Source organism: Pan paniscus, chromosome 14, assembly GCF_029289425.2.
Source record: "Pan paniscus chromosome 14, NHGRI_mPanPan1-v2.0_pri, whole genome shotgun sequence".
Taxonomy (NCBI): Eukaryota; Metazoa; Chordata; class Mammalia; order Primates; family Hominidae; genus Pan; species Pan paniscus.
Window position 1 is genome coordinate 45,280,039 of NC_073263.2, and position 19,078 is coordinate 45,299,116.

At 40.0% G+C, this 19,078-nt stretch overlaps 1 protein-coding gene and 1 long non-coding RNA gene across 5 annotated transcripts in view; one reads left to right on the forward strand and one right to left on the reverse strand.

Annotated features, from left to right (window-relative positions):
- Positions 1-5,399: 5,399 nt before the first annotated feature.
- CPB2 (carboxypeptidase B2) overlaps positions 5,400-19,078 on the forward strand; it is a 53,801-nt gene continuing 40,122 nt past the window's right edge. For both annotated transcript variants that reach the window (XM_063595952.1, XM_055096731.2), the window contains exon 1: positions 5,400-7,310. In XM_063595952.1, coding sequence (XP_063452022.1) covers positions 7,237-7,310 — 74 coding nt within the window. In that variant the 5' untranslated portion in view covers positions 5,400-7,236. The remainder of the gene's footprint in view (positions 7,311-19,078) is intronic.
- Positions 10,647-19,078, reverse strand: part of LOC129393618 (uncharacterized) — a 48,704-nt gene continuing 40,272 nt past the window's right edge. Inside the window, exons 2-4 of one of the 3 annotated variants that reach the window (XR_008620611.2) lie at positions 17,248-17,397; positions 14,850-15,139; positions 10,647-13,851 (exon numbers count right to left, since the gene is read on the reverse strand). This is a non-coding gene — a long non-coding RNA (uncharacterized LOC129393618). Of the gene's footprint in view, positions 13,852-14,849; positions 15,971-17,247; positions 17,398-19,078 lie in introns of all 3 variants that reach the window. The other 2 variants (XR_008620612.2, XR_008620610.2) reach the window with 2 other exon arrangements.

Genomic DNA, 19,078 nt, shown 5'->3' on the forward strand with positions numbered 1-19,078 from the left:
TCCCAAGTATCTGGGACTACAGGCATACACCGCCATGCCTGGCCAGGGTTCACTCTTGTGTTGTACATTCTTCGGGTTTTGACAAATGTATAATGACATGTGTTCATTATTACTATGTCATACAGAGTAGTTTCACTGCTTTAAAAATCCTCTGTGCTCCACCTACTGATTCCTCCCTCCCTCCCTCCCACCTGAATCCCTTTTTGAGAATGTCATATAATTAAAATCATATTATATGTAGCCTTTTCAGATGGGCTTCTTTCACTTAGCCACGTGCATTTAAGTTTCCTCCAGGTCTTTCTCTGGCTTGATAGCTCATTTCTTTTTATTTCTTTACCCCAGCATTTGTTTCTGTTTCATTGATATCTCCTTCTACATATCTTCTATTTTTAACTTCTGTGGATCATTTTATTTTAGGTGTATAAGTCATAAAAAGCATAGAGTGGAGTAAAAAGTTATTTGAGAGTTTGACTTTTACTGGAAGGGTTCATATTTTTTTCCTTGTACATATTCTTGTCTTATGTATTGTGTCTAGTCTTTCTCTTTGGAAAGTGAAGCACCAGAGGTGAGGCTTGGGGCCAAGAAACAACCACTAGAATGAGCAGAGCAAGAGAGAGGAGAGACAGATAGAGGATAGCAAAAGCAACGAGAGAGCAAAACTCAGACCCAAAATGAAGGCGAGTAATGAAGATCACTTAGACAGGTGAATGACTTGGGAAGTGGATTGGAAATCTTGTCAGATTTACACCAATGCAATCTCTTTGTCTTGTTCTCTGGAGGGACATTTTGGAGAAGGAGCTCAAATGCTAGCCCCACCTCTTCCAATCACCACCAAAATTATTTCATTGCCTCCAAAGTATAATTGAACAAATTGATTTTATATTATATATTAATATAAATGATTAATTTAATGTATTAAATATTAAGATTTAATATTATTTTATATTAAGATTAATATAAAAAGGCAAAGGTAGAAATAAAGTAGGAAAAGAGAGAGAAACACAAAGCACTAGAAAGTAAAAGCAATTGAAGATGGACACAGAGAAAAACAAACTACAGGAATACAAATAAAAATAGAGAAGAAAAGAAATATCCTATTTACTGTAATGAAGAGATCCATAGACAAATGCAGGGAGGGAGATTTCCACGTCAAGACAACTCAAAGAGATTATGGTTTAATGAGACTTTCTGCACCTCTCCCCAGTCACACAAAATTGGAGGAAAAGATATAAAAGGACAAAACCCCAAAGACAGCAAATGAGAGACAATCTCAGATACAAGAAATGGAACATAAATGCAGAGTGGTGGCAGGTGTTGATGGCATGAGACAGGCAGTGGTGGCCACTGTACGTCATGGAGACATACTAGGGTGCTACGGGTAAGCTGACTGCTCAGGGCCAGGGACCAAGTACATTCTTCCCAGCTTGTGGAATCAAAGATCAATAGGCTGGGTGCAGTGGCTCATGCCTGTAATCCCAGCAATTTGGGATTACTCACCTGAGGTCGGGAGTTCGATACCAGCCTGACCAACATGGAGAAATCCTGTCTCTACTAAAAACACAAAATTAGGCAGGCATGGTGGCACATGCTTGTAATCCCAGCTATTCGGGAGGCTGAGGCAGGAGAATCACTTGAACCCAGGAGGAGGATGTTGTGGTGAGCCGAGATCGTGCCATTGTACTCCAGCCTGCGCAACAAGAGCGAAACTCCGTCTCAAAAAACAAAACAAAACAAAAAAGCAATAAAAGTTGTGCCAGACTTTTGCTTCCATTAGGATACAGAAAGTTGCAGACAAATGTTGTTCCTACCTTAGTAAGAACAAGCTGGACAACCTCCAAAATCATAATTTTTGCAGCTCATCAGAGAGCTGATGCTGCAAAGGAAACTAATGAACCAAAATTGAGGGAGGGACAGGAGAGCAGAAAAGGTCCTGTCTGAGGCACAGACATGCTGGTCTGCCAAAGTCTGAGAGCAGAGCAGGAAAATTGGAAGCAATTCTGTATTAGTCTAGGTTATCCAGAGAAAGAGAACCAATAGGAGATATATGTATGTATAAATATATGTGTGTTTGTGTGTGTGTGTATATATATATGTATATAAAGAGATTTATTATAAGTAGTTTGCTCACATGGTTATGAAGCTGAGAATGCCCAGAAACAGCAGGTGACAAGTTGGAGACCCAGAAAAGCAGATGGTCTAAGTTCCAGTTTGAATATAAGTCTGAAGGCATAAGACTGATATCCCAGCTCAAAGTCAGCCAGGCAGAGAGAAAGAAATCTTTCTTACTCAGCCCATTTTCCTATTCAGGCTTTCAGTGGATTAGATGAAGTGTACCTTCTTTGGGCCTGTTTTATAATCAACTGATTCAAATGCTAATATCATCTAGAAACACTCTCACAGACACATTCAGAAATAATGCTTAACCAATATCTGGGCATCCCATGGCCCAGTCAAATTGATGCATACAATTAACCATCACAAATCTCAAAGGACTCTGAGCCCCAGGCTGAGAACAAGACAGTGGTCATCTGTACTGGGGAAGAGTCAAGAGATCAGAGAGAGATGAACTCTTTGAAGCTCAGAGCCTGCTGACCCTCTTTGAAGCTCAGAGCCTGCTGACGTTTGAGGTCAGGGCAGGAAAACAGAGAGAAAACCCACAATGAACCCAGCCTTATGCTGAATAGGAGACAGTAGCTGCCTGTGGCTACTGGTAGGGAAGAGGAGAGCAGGAGAGCTGAGACCCCTCCTATGGCGCAGGAGCACTGGGCCTGACGATGGGTGCAGGCAGGGCAGGAGAACTAAGACAAACCCTCCAGGCACTCAGATCTCAATCCTGGCTAGAGGAAATAATTTGATCTTGCTATAATAATATAACAAATAAAAGTTAACAAAAATAACAGCAAAGCCTAGACTCAGCTCAACTGCAGCCTAGATTGGCTCAATCCTTCACACCGGTGGCATGAGAGAAGAAGATATGGGAACTATTCTGGGCTTATCTGCTAGTTACTTTAGTCTGTCCTATCCTTTTGTACATAACATCTGTGATTCAATAAAAAATTACAAGTATATGAAAAAGCATAAAAAGTGACCCATCTTCAAAAGAGAAAATGGTCAAAAGAACCAGATGCAGAGATTGCTCAAAGACAATCTTTGTTCATACATGTATGAAAAAATGGGAAATGCAGCAGTGAAAAGTAAACTCTAAAAAAAAATTCAAATAGAAGTGTCAGAAATGAAAAATATATCAGAAATAAAGACTTCTTTCAATGGACTTATCAGCAAACTGGAACTGCTGGGAAAAGAACAAGTGAACTTGAAGCCAGATCAACAGAAAATATCCAAATTGAAGCATAAGGAGAAAAAAGAGATAAGAAATAAAACAGACACACTCTAGTTATTATTGTTGTGAGGAAAGAAATTACTGCAAACTTATGGATGTAGACTCATACGTACAGAGCCAATGGATTTTTCCCAAAGATGGCAAAGCAATCCCATGGGAGACAGAAAAGTGTTTTCAGGAAATGATGCTAAAACAATTGAATACTTATATGGAAAATTAAAGAACGTCAATCCCTCCCTCAAAACATACACAAAAATTAATTTGAGATGGATCATAAACCTAAAAGTAAAAGTCAAAACTATAAAGCTTCAAGAATATCTGCATGATCTTGAGTTAGACAAAGCTCCTTAGACAAGACCCAGAAGGCACTAACCACTAAAGAAAAATTGATAAATTGAACTCAGCAAAATTAAAAACTTTTGCTCTGCAAAAGACATCAATAAAAAATGGGAGAGCCACAAAGTGTCAGAAAATATTGACAATGTATATGTCTGACAAAGGAGTTGTATCCTGAATATATAAATAACTCTCACAAGTTAATAATAAAATGACAACTAAATTTTCCAAAATGGTCAAAAGAATTTGATAGACACTTCTCAAAGGAAGATATATTTACAATACATATATCTGACAAAGGACTGATGTGTAGAAAATGTGAGTAACTCCTACAAATCAGTAATAAGACAAACTATCCCAACTAACAACCAGGCAAATGATCTGAACAAACACTTCTATATATATATATATATATAAAATCTAACTGTACACTTACGATCTGTGCATTTCACTGCATGTACCTTAATACAAAGGAAAAAAATGCTGCTCACTTTTACCTAGGACTGGTTTATAAGTAGCTGCTAGTCAGTATGAGACAGAATAACTACACCAGGAGTAACTAAGCCAATAATTAAGTCAAGTCATGGCTGTTTGGTGACTGGATCTTTGAAATGTGCTCCAAAAACCAGTGTAAGACAGGGCTCCGGAACGGAAGCGCAGGGACTTCTTGGAGGCACGTGCCAAGCAGAGAGAAGTGAGCACAGGGGAAGAGAGAAAGAAATGAAAGACTTCCTACTTGAAGGAAGACTTCCTGCTCAAAATGAGCCTGCAGACCAGAGTTCCAAATCACAGAAGAATTCAAATACCAATAAAGGCAGCTAACAAAATCAATACTCAGAACATGAATTCACCCAAACATAATTAACCTCATAAAGCAGTGCAACACTGACTTTAAAATAAGTATCCTGAGGATTCTCAATGAGAGATCTACAGGAATCATATCCACTAAAAAATTGAAAAAAATCTTAAATGATATTTTAAAATACTGGTATAAAAACAAAATCAGTAAACACGCAAAAGAACCAGCTGTAAATGATTTATATGGTCATCGAGGTAATTATTTAAAACACCTCAACTGGACTATGTAGTCTAAATTAGACTCAAAGAATAAATTAGTGGATTTGAAGATAGTGCTGAGAAACTCACCCAGAATACAGCATACAGAGACAAAGATGATGAGTTTTTAAAACATGAAAGGACAGTTACAAGACATGAAAGATAGATCAAGAAGCTCCAACAGGAGCCCCTACAGGGCACTAGCAGAGATACGATAGCTGAAGAAATAATAAAATGATTTTCCAAGACTGAAGAAATGTCTAAATCCTCAGATCAAAAGTACATCCTGTGTATTGAGCAAGATAATAAAAACTAAATCCACATCTAGACCAGAGTAATGGATCTGAGAAGCACCAAGGATAAAGATAATCCCTTAAAAGTTATCAAGGAGAAAGGACAGCTAAACTGCAAGGGAACAACAATTACCTGGGCAGCAGATTCCTACCATGCAACAGGAAATGTCAAACAACAATGACGCATCCGTCACACTCAAATATTACATTCAGCTAAACTAGTACTTGAAGGTGAAGGCAAAAGAAAGTTATCGTTAAAGATACAGAGCATAAAAGATTTTATCACCTGTAGACTTTTGCTATAGGAACTTTTAAAAGATTGCTTCAGCAATAAGAAATGTAATTTAAAATTTATTGTTTTTTATGCACTCTGTTTCTTTTGTATCCTGTTTCTGTTTCCCCAGAGAGGAAACAGGACATAAAATAAAGAAGAAACACAGATACAAAATAAGTAGCACAAAAACTGATAGAATTTATTAGCATATTTTAACTATTTTGACTGTTTATTTTAAAGTTAACTTTTATGTTAAAAAGATAAGGTAAAAGTTACTTGGGTTAGTTTTTCTCTCTCTCCTTCAGTGTGATTATGTTATTCATTTGAAACACAGGTTTGTTTTTGTTTGTATTATTTTTTAAAATTTATTTGTTTGCTTGTTTTAAGTACATATGTGAAAAGAACATGGTTCGAAAATTCAGAGTAGTTCTAAAGTTCAGAACTATTCAAAACTCTTCACCCAAAGAAGCATCCCTCCCCGTCTCTTCTACCCTGTCTTTTCCAGTGTGTTTCCACTCACCTCCCGTGGATAACCAGTCTCATTGATTTCTAATCTATCCTTCTTATGTTTCTTTCTCCACAAATGAGCAGACACACACATATTTTCTTATTTCTTCTTCTTTCTTATACAACAAGTGGTTACAGTGGAGGTCACCTTAATTCATTAAATATCATTCAATAGCTTTGAATCTCAAAAGGAAAAGTTTGAAATCTCAATCATTTATCTTCTGGCCAGGCACGATGGCTCACGCCTGTAATCCCAGCACTTTGGAAGGCAGAGGCGGGTGGATCTCCTGAGCTCAGGAGTTTGAGACCATCCAGGGCAACATGGTGCAACCCTGTCTCTACTAAAAATACAAAAAAATTAACCGGGTGTGGTGGGGCACACCTCTAGTCCCAGCTACTTGGGAGGCTGAGGCAGGAGAATTGCTTGAGCCCCAGAGGTGAAGGTTGCAGTGAGCCAAGATCACGCCTCTGCACTCCAGCTTGGGCTACAGAGTGAGACTCTGTCTCAAAAAAAAAAAAGAAAAAAGAAAAAAGAAAAAAAAATCATTTTCTTCTCAGAAGTTAATTGTGGGCAGGCTGATTTATTTTGCAAATTTGCCAATTCTGACTTCAAGAACATTCAAGTGCATTAACCAATGGGAATGTAGGGGAAGAGGGCTCCACCCACTTACAGAGGGTAGGATATGGCCTCACACTGGACAAAATGTTATTCGATGCTACTTTCAAGATGATAGGGGATGGGCCTGGATTTAATTGATGGCTATTATGGTGACCTTTAAATAAATGAGATTCAAAGTAACCTGATGTCTTTACTGCTAGAACCAGCTTCCATGAAATAGTATTCCTATCGGGGGTGGACCCATCATTCCATATGGTCAAGGAAACATCTTTTTGAACAGAGATCCTGTAATCATCCTTACAAACTGCACTTCAACATTGGATTGGATTAGCCAGATTTGAGGAACTCACTTTTTACATCTTCATAAATTTAAAATGTTGAAAAAGTCAGAGGCAAGGGAAGACATTTATAGTACCTCACGGTAGATCTCCCTCAACATGGGCTATATATCCATTAGTCAATATTCTATAGCTATTGTTCTGCAACAAACCAGACAAGATCCTACTGTATTACTACCCTTTTATTCTTGGCCCTATCTTCCCCAAGGAGTTACACATTTTCTCGATAGTCTAAATTAAGAACAACTCTCATCATACTCTTTTTGAGTGTTTAATTATCAAGCAACAGCCTAACTAAGCCAATAGTATTTCTCTTTTTGGGAGTGGAAATGGAAGCTAAGTTGATTGACCCACAGGAACAAGAGGGAACGTGCCGTTATATTTTAACCAGTGTGTAAAGAAGGCTGTTATGCAATCAATGATCTGGGTTTTTCTTTTCAGAGAAATTTGTTGTACAGAAAATTGCTGTTGGGATGAAGCTTTGCAGCCTTGCAGTCCTTGTACCCATTGTTCTCTTCTGTGAGCAGCATGTCTTCGCGTTTCAGAGGTAACCCAATAGAATCTTAGACTGTGGTGGGCCACTCTCCTCACTTGTTTGCCTCATGTCATGTCAAGTCAGTGCACTGAGCTGGTGGACAAAATGGTAAACTTTGAAGGCCAGGTCTTTCAGAACTTTCCAAGTTGCCCTGACAAATAAGTAGACTTTAGCACAATGGGCTATCACTAAAGACAGGGTCTTTTTTCTTTCCTGGCTCTGGTTTTATTATTGGGAGAACCTTGGATGATACGCATATCCAGTGACTATGGAGACTCAAGAAATTAAATATTTTATAAACGTAACTATTTATACTCTAACTTGATGTATGATTCATATTCTTCCTGTCTTCACATAAAAAAAGTTAACTATGGATCATTTATTTTCCCCTTGTACATGGAACATAGGAGGAAGAAGAGGGTGAAGTGTTAAATAGGAGGTTTGGATCATGCATGATTATTTAGCATGGAATATGAAAGGAAGAAGAGTTGTGTGATAAAGAACTATTACCTGATTCTTATTTTGCTTAATAGATTCCCTTAGGATAAACTATCTAGAAGAACACAAATGAACTCATGCTATAGCACATGCAATGCATGGAGAAAATAGTTCCAGGGTACATGTAATGTAATTTATTAAGTAGTCAATTTTTAGGCTTTAAAACATTGATATTATTTCCTTTGGAATTATCTTATTTTTTCCCCTTTGTTTTGGTTCTATGATCGCTTTCTCCTCCAATTATCTTTGAGACAGATCCCTCTCCTCATGTTAGTAAATGACAAAGAAAGAAGAGACATAGGGCAAAGGAATATACCAGTGACAAGGAACATTCTACCACCAAAAAAATGTTCACGGTCATAAATAACCCTAGGACAATGGTTTGGAAAATAGATCTTGACTTGTGAGCCTGAAGCTGTGTTTGTACATGATCACTGAACTGATTATAGTTGATTGATCTTCTTTTGTTCAACATGATTGTCGAATGTCGAGCAACAAATTCTATCATAAAATGATATTATTTTTGTTATTTAATTGACGTGGGGGTCAAGATTGCTGCAATGATCAGTGACTTATGTCTTTCTCTGTATTTTATCGGTGAATCATATGGTCAGGATTTCTAAGGTTCTTGCTAGTTCTAATATTCCATAACTTGATAATTGGCTTCAGTTAAGGGAAAGGGGGAGAAGAGAAAAATTGGTATCAACATGTCCAACTTGGCTACTGTACACAGTGGCAGTACCATTGACAGTTAGGGGAAAGGGAGGAAACCTCTGCTTATTTAGGGCCTGTGTTTGTGCCAGGCACTGAACTAGTCACTTAGAAATGTTATCTCTTTAAATGCATAAAATCCTACATGCTAGGAATCTTTACTGACATTTTACAAAGGAGGAAACTGAGCCTCAGGAAGAATAAATAATTGACCCAAGATCAAACAGTAAATGCAGAGCTTGGATTCAAACCCACTTTAGCCTCATTTCAACTCCATGCACTGCACAGCATTGCCTCCATAAAATCTGGAAATTAGGAAAAGAGCCAGTGTGAAAGAAGGTCAGATTTAGTCAAAGGGAGTTGCAGGCAGCAGTTGGTTTGGAAAGTAGCTTGGAAGAGAGGTTCGGGATTAGAGGTTCAGTCTCATGGTTCTCACCCACTAGCAGATCTAATCATGGCCTTGGCGTTAGCCCAGTGCAATTATCCTCAGCTGGTTGTTGCAGAGGTTGGCGGGCAGGTGGGCTCACTGCAGACCGCCATCTTGATCGTAGAGTAACCCAAACTCTTGGATAGGATAATCAATAGCAAAACACACTAAAAGCTTTAGCACATCTCTTCAAATGAGTACGTGTATAGCAGCTTAGTGACACTGAATATAACGCAAATAAAAGAAGTAGCCAACAATAAAATAGTAAAAAAATGAGTGAGAACATATCTTCATGCATGGGCTTTCTTACCATTTGTTGCTTCAGCTTATACTCTGAAATCTGACTGATACTTATGCTTGAAAAAAGGAATGAGAATGTGACTATATTTTAACCAAAGAATATCACATTAAAAATATTTAATACTTTTGTATACTGCGAGGGTCCCTTTGCAGAGGAGAGGAGGTAGGAGGACCTCAGTATTGTAGACAGATGAATATCTGAATCCTGGTTCCCATCCCTTCACTAGAAATAACATTGCAAACTACTCTTTCTGTGAGTAAAAATAAATTTTTTTACCAAATGTTTCTGTGCTCCACTTTTCCAGGAATGGCCTATTCCTGAAGCTAAAAAGGAAATCTAATTTCATTCAGGGCGACAGACTTTGATAAATTGCTGCTGGGGTTCAGAATATCAACCCTTCAAAAAAAAAAAAAAAAGCTAACAGTCTGGCTTTTTCTTAAAGCTGTTCTTTGTTTTTTTTTTTTTTTGGTCATAATCATTTTCCTACTAACAGTTTTTATTCATGCAGTCTCTTAGTGGCTGATTTGTAGGTTCATTTTGATAAATTTCATCAGCGAAATGCCCTGGAACAACCAACAACAAGTTTTAAAGGCATAAGTATCATATGCCAAAGGGAAAGGCAGCCAAAAAATCATGACTCCATATTCATTTGCTTTTAAAAGCCAAACACTATAAAGGGTAAAAATAAAATACTAGCAAGAATCTTGTAAACAGAATCAGTAATTGTATTGTGCAGTGATTACCTAAATGCAGCCTGCCAGCCCAGACTATTTGGAAAGAGGAAGTAAGAGACACTAGGAAGAAGACTTAGGAATTAGAGAGTGGAGGAGGGTTGAGGATAAACGGCTTCTGAATTATTAATAGACCACAGGAAGTGTTCCTCTGTTGACTTCACATACTGTTTGGGTACCTGGAGACAAGTTTACTCTCTTTCACTTTGTTCCTACTGATGTATTGTTTTCATCTCAAAGAACAGGCCACCAGTGGCCTTAAAACACTGTAATGTGTGCAACAAAATTGCAGCCTTGGGCTATGTTCCATTGTTCAGAGACATCTTGCCAGCTTTTTAAATTCAAAATAATCTTTCAGAATGATGAAAGTGTGAACCCTCCCCTGTAAACCATAGCAGGGGATACACCCCAATGAACATAATCACATTCTCAGAAGGGAAGGAACAGAGGAAGTGTTGCATAGGTATTAAAAGCTCAGGATCTGGATTCGAGCCCCAGATCTGCTACTTATCACCCATGCAGGCTTGGGCAATTTGCTCGTCCCCTTTCAGCCTTTACTTTTTGTGTAAAGTGACCTGTTACTTCACTGTGCTTGTACTTCTCATTCTATTTTTGGTGCAAGGCTGTTCTTTTTTCTCAAGTGGTTATTGTGTAAGTGCTATAATCGTATCATTCAGAGACGCAGTTGAAACACAGCTTTATTTTTTGTCTCCCATGGCCCCATGACATTTTGCGTAGTGGGGTTATCTATCACTGCTCTCGCATGGAAAGTTAGAAAATTTCAAGGCTTTTTAGCCTGCTTTTAAGTGACAGTCCTTGGGTCCTGCTAAAAATACAAATAGCCTCAATTTAGAAATTAGAATGTCACCTCCAACCAAGGTATTGTTCAAATATCCCCATCTTTGTTGTTAAAAGAAAATCTTTAAAAGAATTATATTTAGCAAAATTTAATTGAACAAAGAACAATTTTCTAATCAAGTAACCCTCAAAAACGAAAGAAGTTCAGAGAGTTCTGCTCAGCAAAGTGGGCAGGCAGCACTTATAAACAGCAAATGGAAATGAGGTCCAGAAGCAGCTTGAGTAGTTACAGGTGAGCAGTTGTCTTACTGGGCATAGGCTGATCAGTTGGCCACATGGGATTGGCTGTAGCTTGGCTGCTGTGATTGGCTGAGACTCACCTCGTTAGTACAAAAAAAAAAAAATACTCCTAAGTTAGGTTGCAGTTTGTTATGTAGCGACTCAAGTTACGAGGCATCCTCAGACCAAATTTAGTTTAATTTAACATTATTTATAGGAAAACAACTGCCTCACCTCTTCCACAAACACACCTTACTCTTTTTCTTGTTAGTCTTTTTCTCGAGTTCTAACTTCTTAGAGTTGTGTGAGACATCTTTATTGGGGAAGCCTCTGGACCAGGCCAGATGCTTCTTTGTCTAGGTTTTCACTTGCGACTCCATCCTTCCCCGCTAAGAGTCTTGCTTCTACCTCTGGGCTCTTGCTGCTGAGAACCTTCCATCCCTTTAGGTGGCCCTATTGGATGGCATCTAACATTAAGTGTTTCTTTTCATTTTAACTACTACTATCTAGCCAACTAGAGACCAGCCACATGCAGGTTTAGCTTTATCAGGAGAAGCCAGGCACCAGTCTTTGTGTCTATAAATTTGAGGAAACATCCAACTCTCTCATTATCTCCTGGAAGTCCCCCTACTAGGCTGAGGTAAGGGGAGTGCACCCCGAAACTTCATCCCTTTGGGAGGGTGGTGACTTACAGAACCATAAAAACATGCTAAAAAAAAAAATTCACAAATCCTCTCCCTCTTTCCACTCTGACAGCTTTTTATATAGCCTGTTTATGACTAAGTAAGGGGAAGCAGTCATGAAACCAGTTTCCAAAAATAGAGTGATCTGACTGACCCTCATCCCATTACCTAACTCTGTTGTGTTAGCACTTTGCTCAAATTCTGCATAAGAAGAGTCTGTTCACTACAAGCTGAACTTGGACATATCAATACATTTTTGGTGAATTTTTAACTTCATAATTTTACTCACTATTTCCTAACTTATTTTTTGAATTTCCTTTATTTTTTCTTCTTAAGAGGTCTCATTTGGATAACATACATTTTTACCTTTATATTTTCTTTGTTTCTCTGCTTGTTGACTAATTTTTATACTTTTCTCCTTCTTTAATACATTAGGTTTTTTTAAAATTTAATACTGCCCACTCAACATTTTTTGTTCATTATTTTCTTTCTTTCTTTTGAGACCTAGTCATGCTCTCTTACCCAGGCTGGGGTCCAGTGGTGTGATTTTGGCTCACTGTAACCTCCACCTCGTGGGTTCAAGTGATTCTCGTGCTTCAGCCTTCTGAGTAGCTGGGACTACAGGTGTGAGCTACTACGCCACGCTTATTTTTGTATTTTTAGTAAAGACAGGGTTTCACCATGTTGGTCAGGCTGGTCTTGAACTCCTGACCTCAGGTGATCCACCCGCCTCGGCCTCCCAAAGTGCTGGGATTACAGGCGTGAGCCACTGTGCCCGGCCCATTATTTTCAATATAATAGATTATCTACCATACTGCCTTGTGAGGATTAAATAAGAATACCTGTAAAGCACTTAGCACAATATCCAAGTTACTAAATATCAGTAAAAAAGAAGAAAAGTCCCCCCAAACATATTATGTTCTAGTCAACACAAGACTTCCTCTACATGGACTTGAAATTCAGCATCTCTTTAGATAATGAAGAGCTCATTGCTTGATAAGGTGTCCTATCTCATGGTTAGCTCAAATTGTTAGAAGTTCACACTGAAATTACAGTGATTTAATGATATGAACCTCCACTTCTCTATACTTTACATGAAAAGGAAGCTTTGAGTTTGCCACATCTTTTGCTACAACTCCCAAAATCATGCCCAACCAACTTTTAAGTAAGGGCCGCAATCTTGACCCCAGCATTTAAGACCCTTAACAATCAGGTCCTACCCTGCCATTCGTCCTGGCTTTATTTCCTGGTATATCTCTATATAGGCCCCATATTTCTGCCCAGCTGGATCACTTCCCCTTCCTTGAGCTCTGATTTTACTTTTCTACGTGTGCACCTGCACTTATGATGTTTCATCTCCAATTCGTTTAGCAAAATTCTGCCTATGTTAGTCTTATACCATCTCATCTTCCCTTCACCTATTGAATCCTAGTATCTCAGAAGTCCAACTCAGAATATCTCCATTCTCTGACTACCTAAGTCAAAAATGATACCTGACTTTGTATTCCTGTAGCAGAATATTTATACCACTCGCATTGTACTTTTAGTGTTTTATCTCACAGAATAGGCATTTGTATCAGTTGCAGGTTAGTTTCCCCAGGAAACAGACTCTGAGATGAAGATTACATGGAGGAAGTTTACTGGAAAGGAATCTCAGGATCAGCATCTGTGGAGGAATGAAGGAAGAAGGCTTGGGCAGAGGAGAAACTGACTTGTGATGTAATCACAACTATGGCCTCACCTGTTCCTGCGGAGAGCCTTGAGGCTGGGTTGGCCTAGTAAAGTTGTCCCAAACTGGGGCAAGCAGGCATGCCTTTGTAACCCCTGTTTATTAGTCACTGGGTGTGGATTGTACCTTGGAGGAGGCATCATGTTGGGCAGCACAGCTCTCTTCAGGCAAGGGCAAGTCCTAGAAAGGGACTCAGGTGAGAATATCAGCTGCCAACCCTCCCAGAAGCTGAGGAGACAAAGAAGCTGAGGAAGTAAGAGTTCATCCCTGGATGGAGATCTAGGCAGCAAAACGTGACATCTACTACAGTCCAACCCTTTGTGTCACTCAGGTCAATTTTCTTCATAAAATAAGCTTTGAGATCAACTCTTCTGGGGTTTTGCTTGGTCCCTCTTCCTAAAGGAAATATACAAGAGGAACGTTAGTGAAATAAACTACAACCTTCACAGCTACAGCTAGTCTTGAGGCCATAACCAATACTTGTCATTCCTCTTCTCCCCTACCTATTCTGTTTTCCCCAAAGAGGTGCCCTTTGCTAGCACCTCTTCTAATCTAGGTGGTTTACCTGGTGAGACAACCCAGACCCTCAATCCTCAAGGATCTGAGTCATAATCACTGGGCCCTCTTGGGCCATGGCTGCTGCAATTGTCTGTATACATCAAATTTGGACAAGGGAATATTACAGAACGCCTAAGCTGGATTCCAAACATATTCTTCCCTGCCACATTCAGTATGTAAGTGCAGCCCTCAATGTCCTTCTGATTATTGGAGTCAATTACCCTTCCTGCATGGCTAGAAAACCCATGGTAACTCCTCGCCTTCCTGATAATCAATCAGCATGAGGAAACTGAAATGACTGGACAGTAACAACAGCTTTCAGTTTAAAGGAACTCTTCCTATGCTCTCTGGAAACCGGAATTTTTATAAGTACAGAGTCCATATTTGTAGATTTAAAGTACTAATTCTCCGAGTGGGTTACTTGGAGTGACGGTATATGGAAACACTCCAACTTGGTTCCTGGAACCATGTATACTACCTAGTAGGGACACAGCACCACATGAGTATTGATTTAAAGTGTGCACTGGAGGATGTTGCCTTCCAAGTTAGCACCTCAATTGATCCTTCAACAAACCATTTTTATTTCAGTAACAGGATAGCAGCAACTAGGTATTCTGGTATGTGAGAGGCTAAGTGGATTCCATGGTAATGGACCCATTTCTGCAATTCCCTTGTTGCAAATTGGAGCCCATGATCTGATAGGATGTTATGTGAGATGTTTTATCAGTGGTCAAACACTCCGTAAGCCCTTGTATGGTGATGCTTGCCTGAGGCCCTACAGGCAGGCGAGATAAACCCATACCCAGAGTGGAAGAGGACAGATGTAGTCAACTTACCACCAAGTGACTAGCTGGTCTCTATGAGGAATGGTGCTGATTCCGGGGTTCAACTTTGGTCTCCGTTGCTGGCAAGTTAGACATGGGGCAGCAACAGTAGCTAGATCAGCCTTAATGAGAGGAGTCCGTGCTGCTGGAGCCATGCACACTTCATCTCTGCCATCAGGCTATTCTGTTCTAGTGCCCTTTGTGCCAGCATTGGGGTGGCTGTTGACACAGGCTGACTGACATCAACTGGCTGAGTCATTTGTTTATGCAGCTGTTTAATGTCTATTCTGTTGTGGGTGCTCCTGGTTAGGCATTAATAAATGATACAAAGATCTTCACACTTTCTGCCCACTCTCATAGTTCCATTCACATCCCCTTCTCCAATCTCTTTGTCTCCAATCTGTCAAGATTTCTTCTTCCAGGTTCTTGGGGGGTTTTCCAGTCATGTCACTTGCCACTCTCCATGAATTCCTGCATATTCTAACACTGGAAACACCTTTTCCACCCAAGGTGTATGATGAGATGCAACACTGAAGCTCTGCCTATTTGGGACGATTTCCCTCTCTGCTCTCTTTCGGTCACCCGAGTGAGTCCATAATGCAGCACCACTTCACTTTTTTTTTTCTTTTTTGAGATGGAGTCTCCCTCTGTCGCCCAGGCTAGAGTGCAGTGGTGCGATATTAGCTCACTACAACCTCTGCCTCCTGGGTTCAAGCAATTCTCCTGCCTCAGCCTCCCAAGTAGCTGGCATTACAGGTGCCCGCCACCATGCCCAGCTAATTTTTTGTATTTTTAGTAGAGATGGGATTTCACCATATTGGCCAGGCTGGTCTCGAACTCCTGACCTCAGGTGATCCACCCACCTCGGCCTCCCAAAGTGCTGGGATTACAAGCGTGAGCCACTGTGCCCAGCCCACTTCATTTTTTACTTGTACCCATGCACTATCAACTTGACTGTCCATGTATCAGACTTCCTCTTCCTACTTGTGTCAGTTATGATCCTCTGAGAAGAAGACACCAAGATGGGATTAGCTGTGCAAGAGGTGTGTTGAGGAAAATGCTTGGGTGCAAGAAATGGGGAGAGGGCTGGAGGAGGCTGGGAGAGCCATGAGACTGCAATGCAAGCTTAACCCCTGTGGAGGAGAGAGGAAAGGAAGGAAGCAGGTAGGGAACATCTCAGGTCGTAGTGCAGTTCTAAGAAAGTTTTGGCAAAACCAACCAAGAGTCCTGGCCAGGCACAGTGGCTCACACCTGTAATCCCAGCACTTTGAGAGGCCGAGGTGGGTGGATTACCTGAGGTCAGGAGTTCGAGACCAGCCTTACCAATATGGTGAATCCCCGTTTTTACTAAAAATACAAAAATTAGCCAGGTGTGGTGGTGCGTGCCTGTAATCCCAGTTACTCGAGAGGCTGAGGCAGGAGAATCACTTGAACCCACGAGGCAGAATTGTAGTGAGCCAAGATTGCTCCATTGCACTCCAGCCTGGGTGACAAGAGCAAAACTCTGTCTCAAAAAAAAAAAAAAAAAAAAAAAAAAGTCCTATAGCCAGAGTCACGCATCAGAAGAGTTTCCAGTTTTGTAGAAAGAGCCTCCCTTAGTATCCCCACCATACTCAGTTATTAGCTGCAAGCAGCCAGTAGGAAATGTGGTATTAGCACTAACACAGGGACAGATTTCAGAGCACGGTAGCTGGGGGCTTATATCAAGTACACATCTTGCAGCTGGAGAGTGAGAAAGTTAATTAAAGCTGAGGCAAGACTGTAAATATGCACTGGTGTCTGTCCCAAGTGGATGTTAACTGTTCTGATGCTTTTTCCGACTGGCATATCCAGCGCAATAGCTGAATACCATATGCCTGAGACTCTACCCCGGCAAAGATGCCACATCAAGCACTATGGCTGCAATTGAGATTGTTGCTTGGTTGAGTTTGATTGTTTGCTGTCGTTTTCCAGGATCCATCTGGTTTTTGTGGGATCCAGATGGCAAATTAAATGTGGATTTGATGGGATCTATCATCCCTGCATCTTTTAGGTCTTTAAGGGTGGTACTGATATTTGTCATTTCCCCTCAAGGATGAATTTTTTTTTTTAAATTTTGATATCTTGGCTGGGAGGTTGGGCAATTTCAGAGGTTTCCTTTTGGCTTTTCCCACTATGATAGCTCTGGTCTTACAGTCAAGGAAACAATGTGGAGGTTCTGCCAACTACCTAGTATGTTCATGTCAATTATACATTTGGTGACCAGGGAAATAATGATGGGGGAATCCATTAACATGGTGCACCCGCTATGAGCTAGTCTTAGGCTAGGGCTCCAGATACCCAAGTTTCAAAATCAACTTGGATAGTGACCCTGCATCCAACACACCTGAAAATATTTGAGTATTACCCTTTCCCCAGGGTGCAGACTTACCTGAGGAAATTTCCATAGGTCTCTTTGGGAAAGGACTGAAGGAGTCATGATCTTTTTAGATTCTTTTTTTATACAGTTGCAGGGTCTTTCCTTGTGGGGACCTGACTCCTCCTTCAGGCAAGAAATTCTGGGTCTAAGAACAGCTCAGATCTGGAAAAGGGCAATGGATTATGACTTCTGATTAGGATAGCTGTCCTCAGCCTCTCTCATTATCCAGCCTTGATTTATTTTTATTGTAAAGATCGAGCAATCCTTTTGTTGGCTGCTTCTCTATCTTGCCCCTAAGAACTCTGTGTTCTCCTAACTGACTCCACAATTTTCTAAGGGTCATGGTCCTCTGGCTGCCACTCCGACCTTACTGCTCATTGTAATAACTGTGCCCAACTTGTTACTGGTGGTTAAGCCCTCCCGCCTGGCTTCTCTATACAGGGATCTTAACATCTCCACTGGTATCAGAGAGCTCAGTTCTGTAATGGCATGTCCTGTAGTTAGCTCTCAGGATCTATTCCCACCTCCCCTCCTGGCCTTCAAGCCAATAACCTAGGGTAGTCACAACATAAGCTGGCTGTGGAAGTGCTGGGCATGTTAACAAAGGAAAGGGACTATACCCCAAAGGAGGTGCACTCACCCATGCTACGGAATTTAACATTCTAGTTAGTTCCTTGAGAGGTGGTACAAACATGCTGTTAGGGTGGTTTTTGGAAGCTTGGAGAAAGCATGGCCTGCACCATCTGAGCTAGAAATGTCAGAGCGAATGTGGCAGATGGTGAAAAAAGAGATAGAGCACACTAGAATAAAAATGCTATGTAAGGCTAGAAAACCCACTGGGTGACTATGCTACTCCAAGGGCCCAGAGAACATTCTGTTTATGAAAATAATAAGGAATGTGCTGGTGAGATGAGAGGGTTACCAGCATCACTGAGAAGCTTGTTAGTGGCTTTTTCACAGTCAAAGGAGATTTTTCTTTAAATTTAATTTTCTTGAATAAATACAAGAATAAGAGTTCTTTTGGGTTTAAAAAGTAAATAATACAGAAAAGCATAAAATTAGGGAGAAAATACTAAAATTTCACCATCCTGGGAAAATATGAACATGTTTGTGATCATCCTTTCATACATTTCTACACATAGTTATACCTCCCTGTGTATAATTGTATACTAGTTCAATGTTGTATCTCCTATTGGTACTATAGAAACCTTTCTTTTAAAAAGAATCTCATTTGTTCTTCCCCTGCCACTTACCCAAGGCTTCAATTGCCATTTCCCACCCTCCAAATCAAAGCTAACAATGTGTTGTTTATTTATGTATAATTTTCTCCTGATTTTAACACATATAATTTTTCTTTATCTTTCTAACTTTTTTTCCAAAAATAGGATCATATTTCATAAAGTTCTCCATATCTTGCTTTTCTCCCTTAATATGCCATTTAAAGCCCCCAAGTTAACTGTTATAAATCAAACTCATTTTTTATAATGACTGAAAAGCATTCTAGAATGTGGAGACACTACCAACATTCGACAATTCTGTTACTGCTGAGCATTCACATGGTTTTTAGGTTTTGTTACTATGAATAATGCCGTAATACACATCCTTGAACATGTATCTTTAATCAGTGGTTTAATAGTTTATGCTAAACTTGTACCAGAGATTGACATAAAATTTCTCAGTCTAGCTACTTTTCCCCTCTTCTAATAAGCAAGTCTCTCCATAGACTTATTTCCAGAATTCAGAATATTTTACTCAGGATTTCCAAAATAAAGCCACCCTCCACCCTTGTTAAAGTTATCCTTGGTGGGCGCGGTGGCTCACGCCTGTAATCCCAGCATTTTGG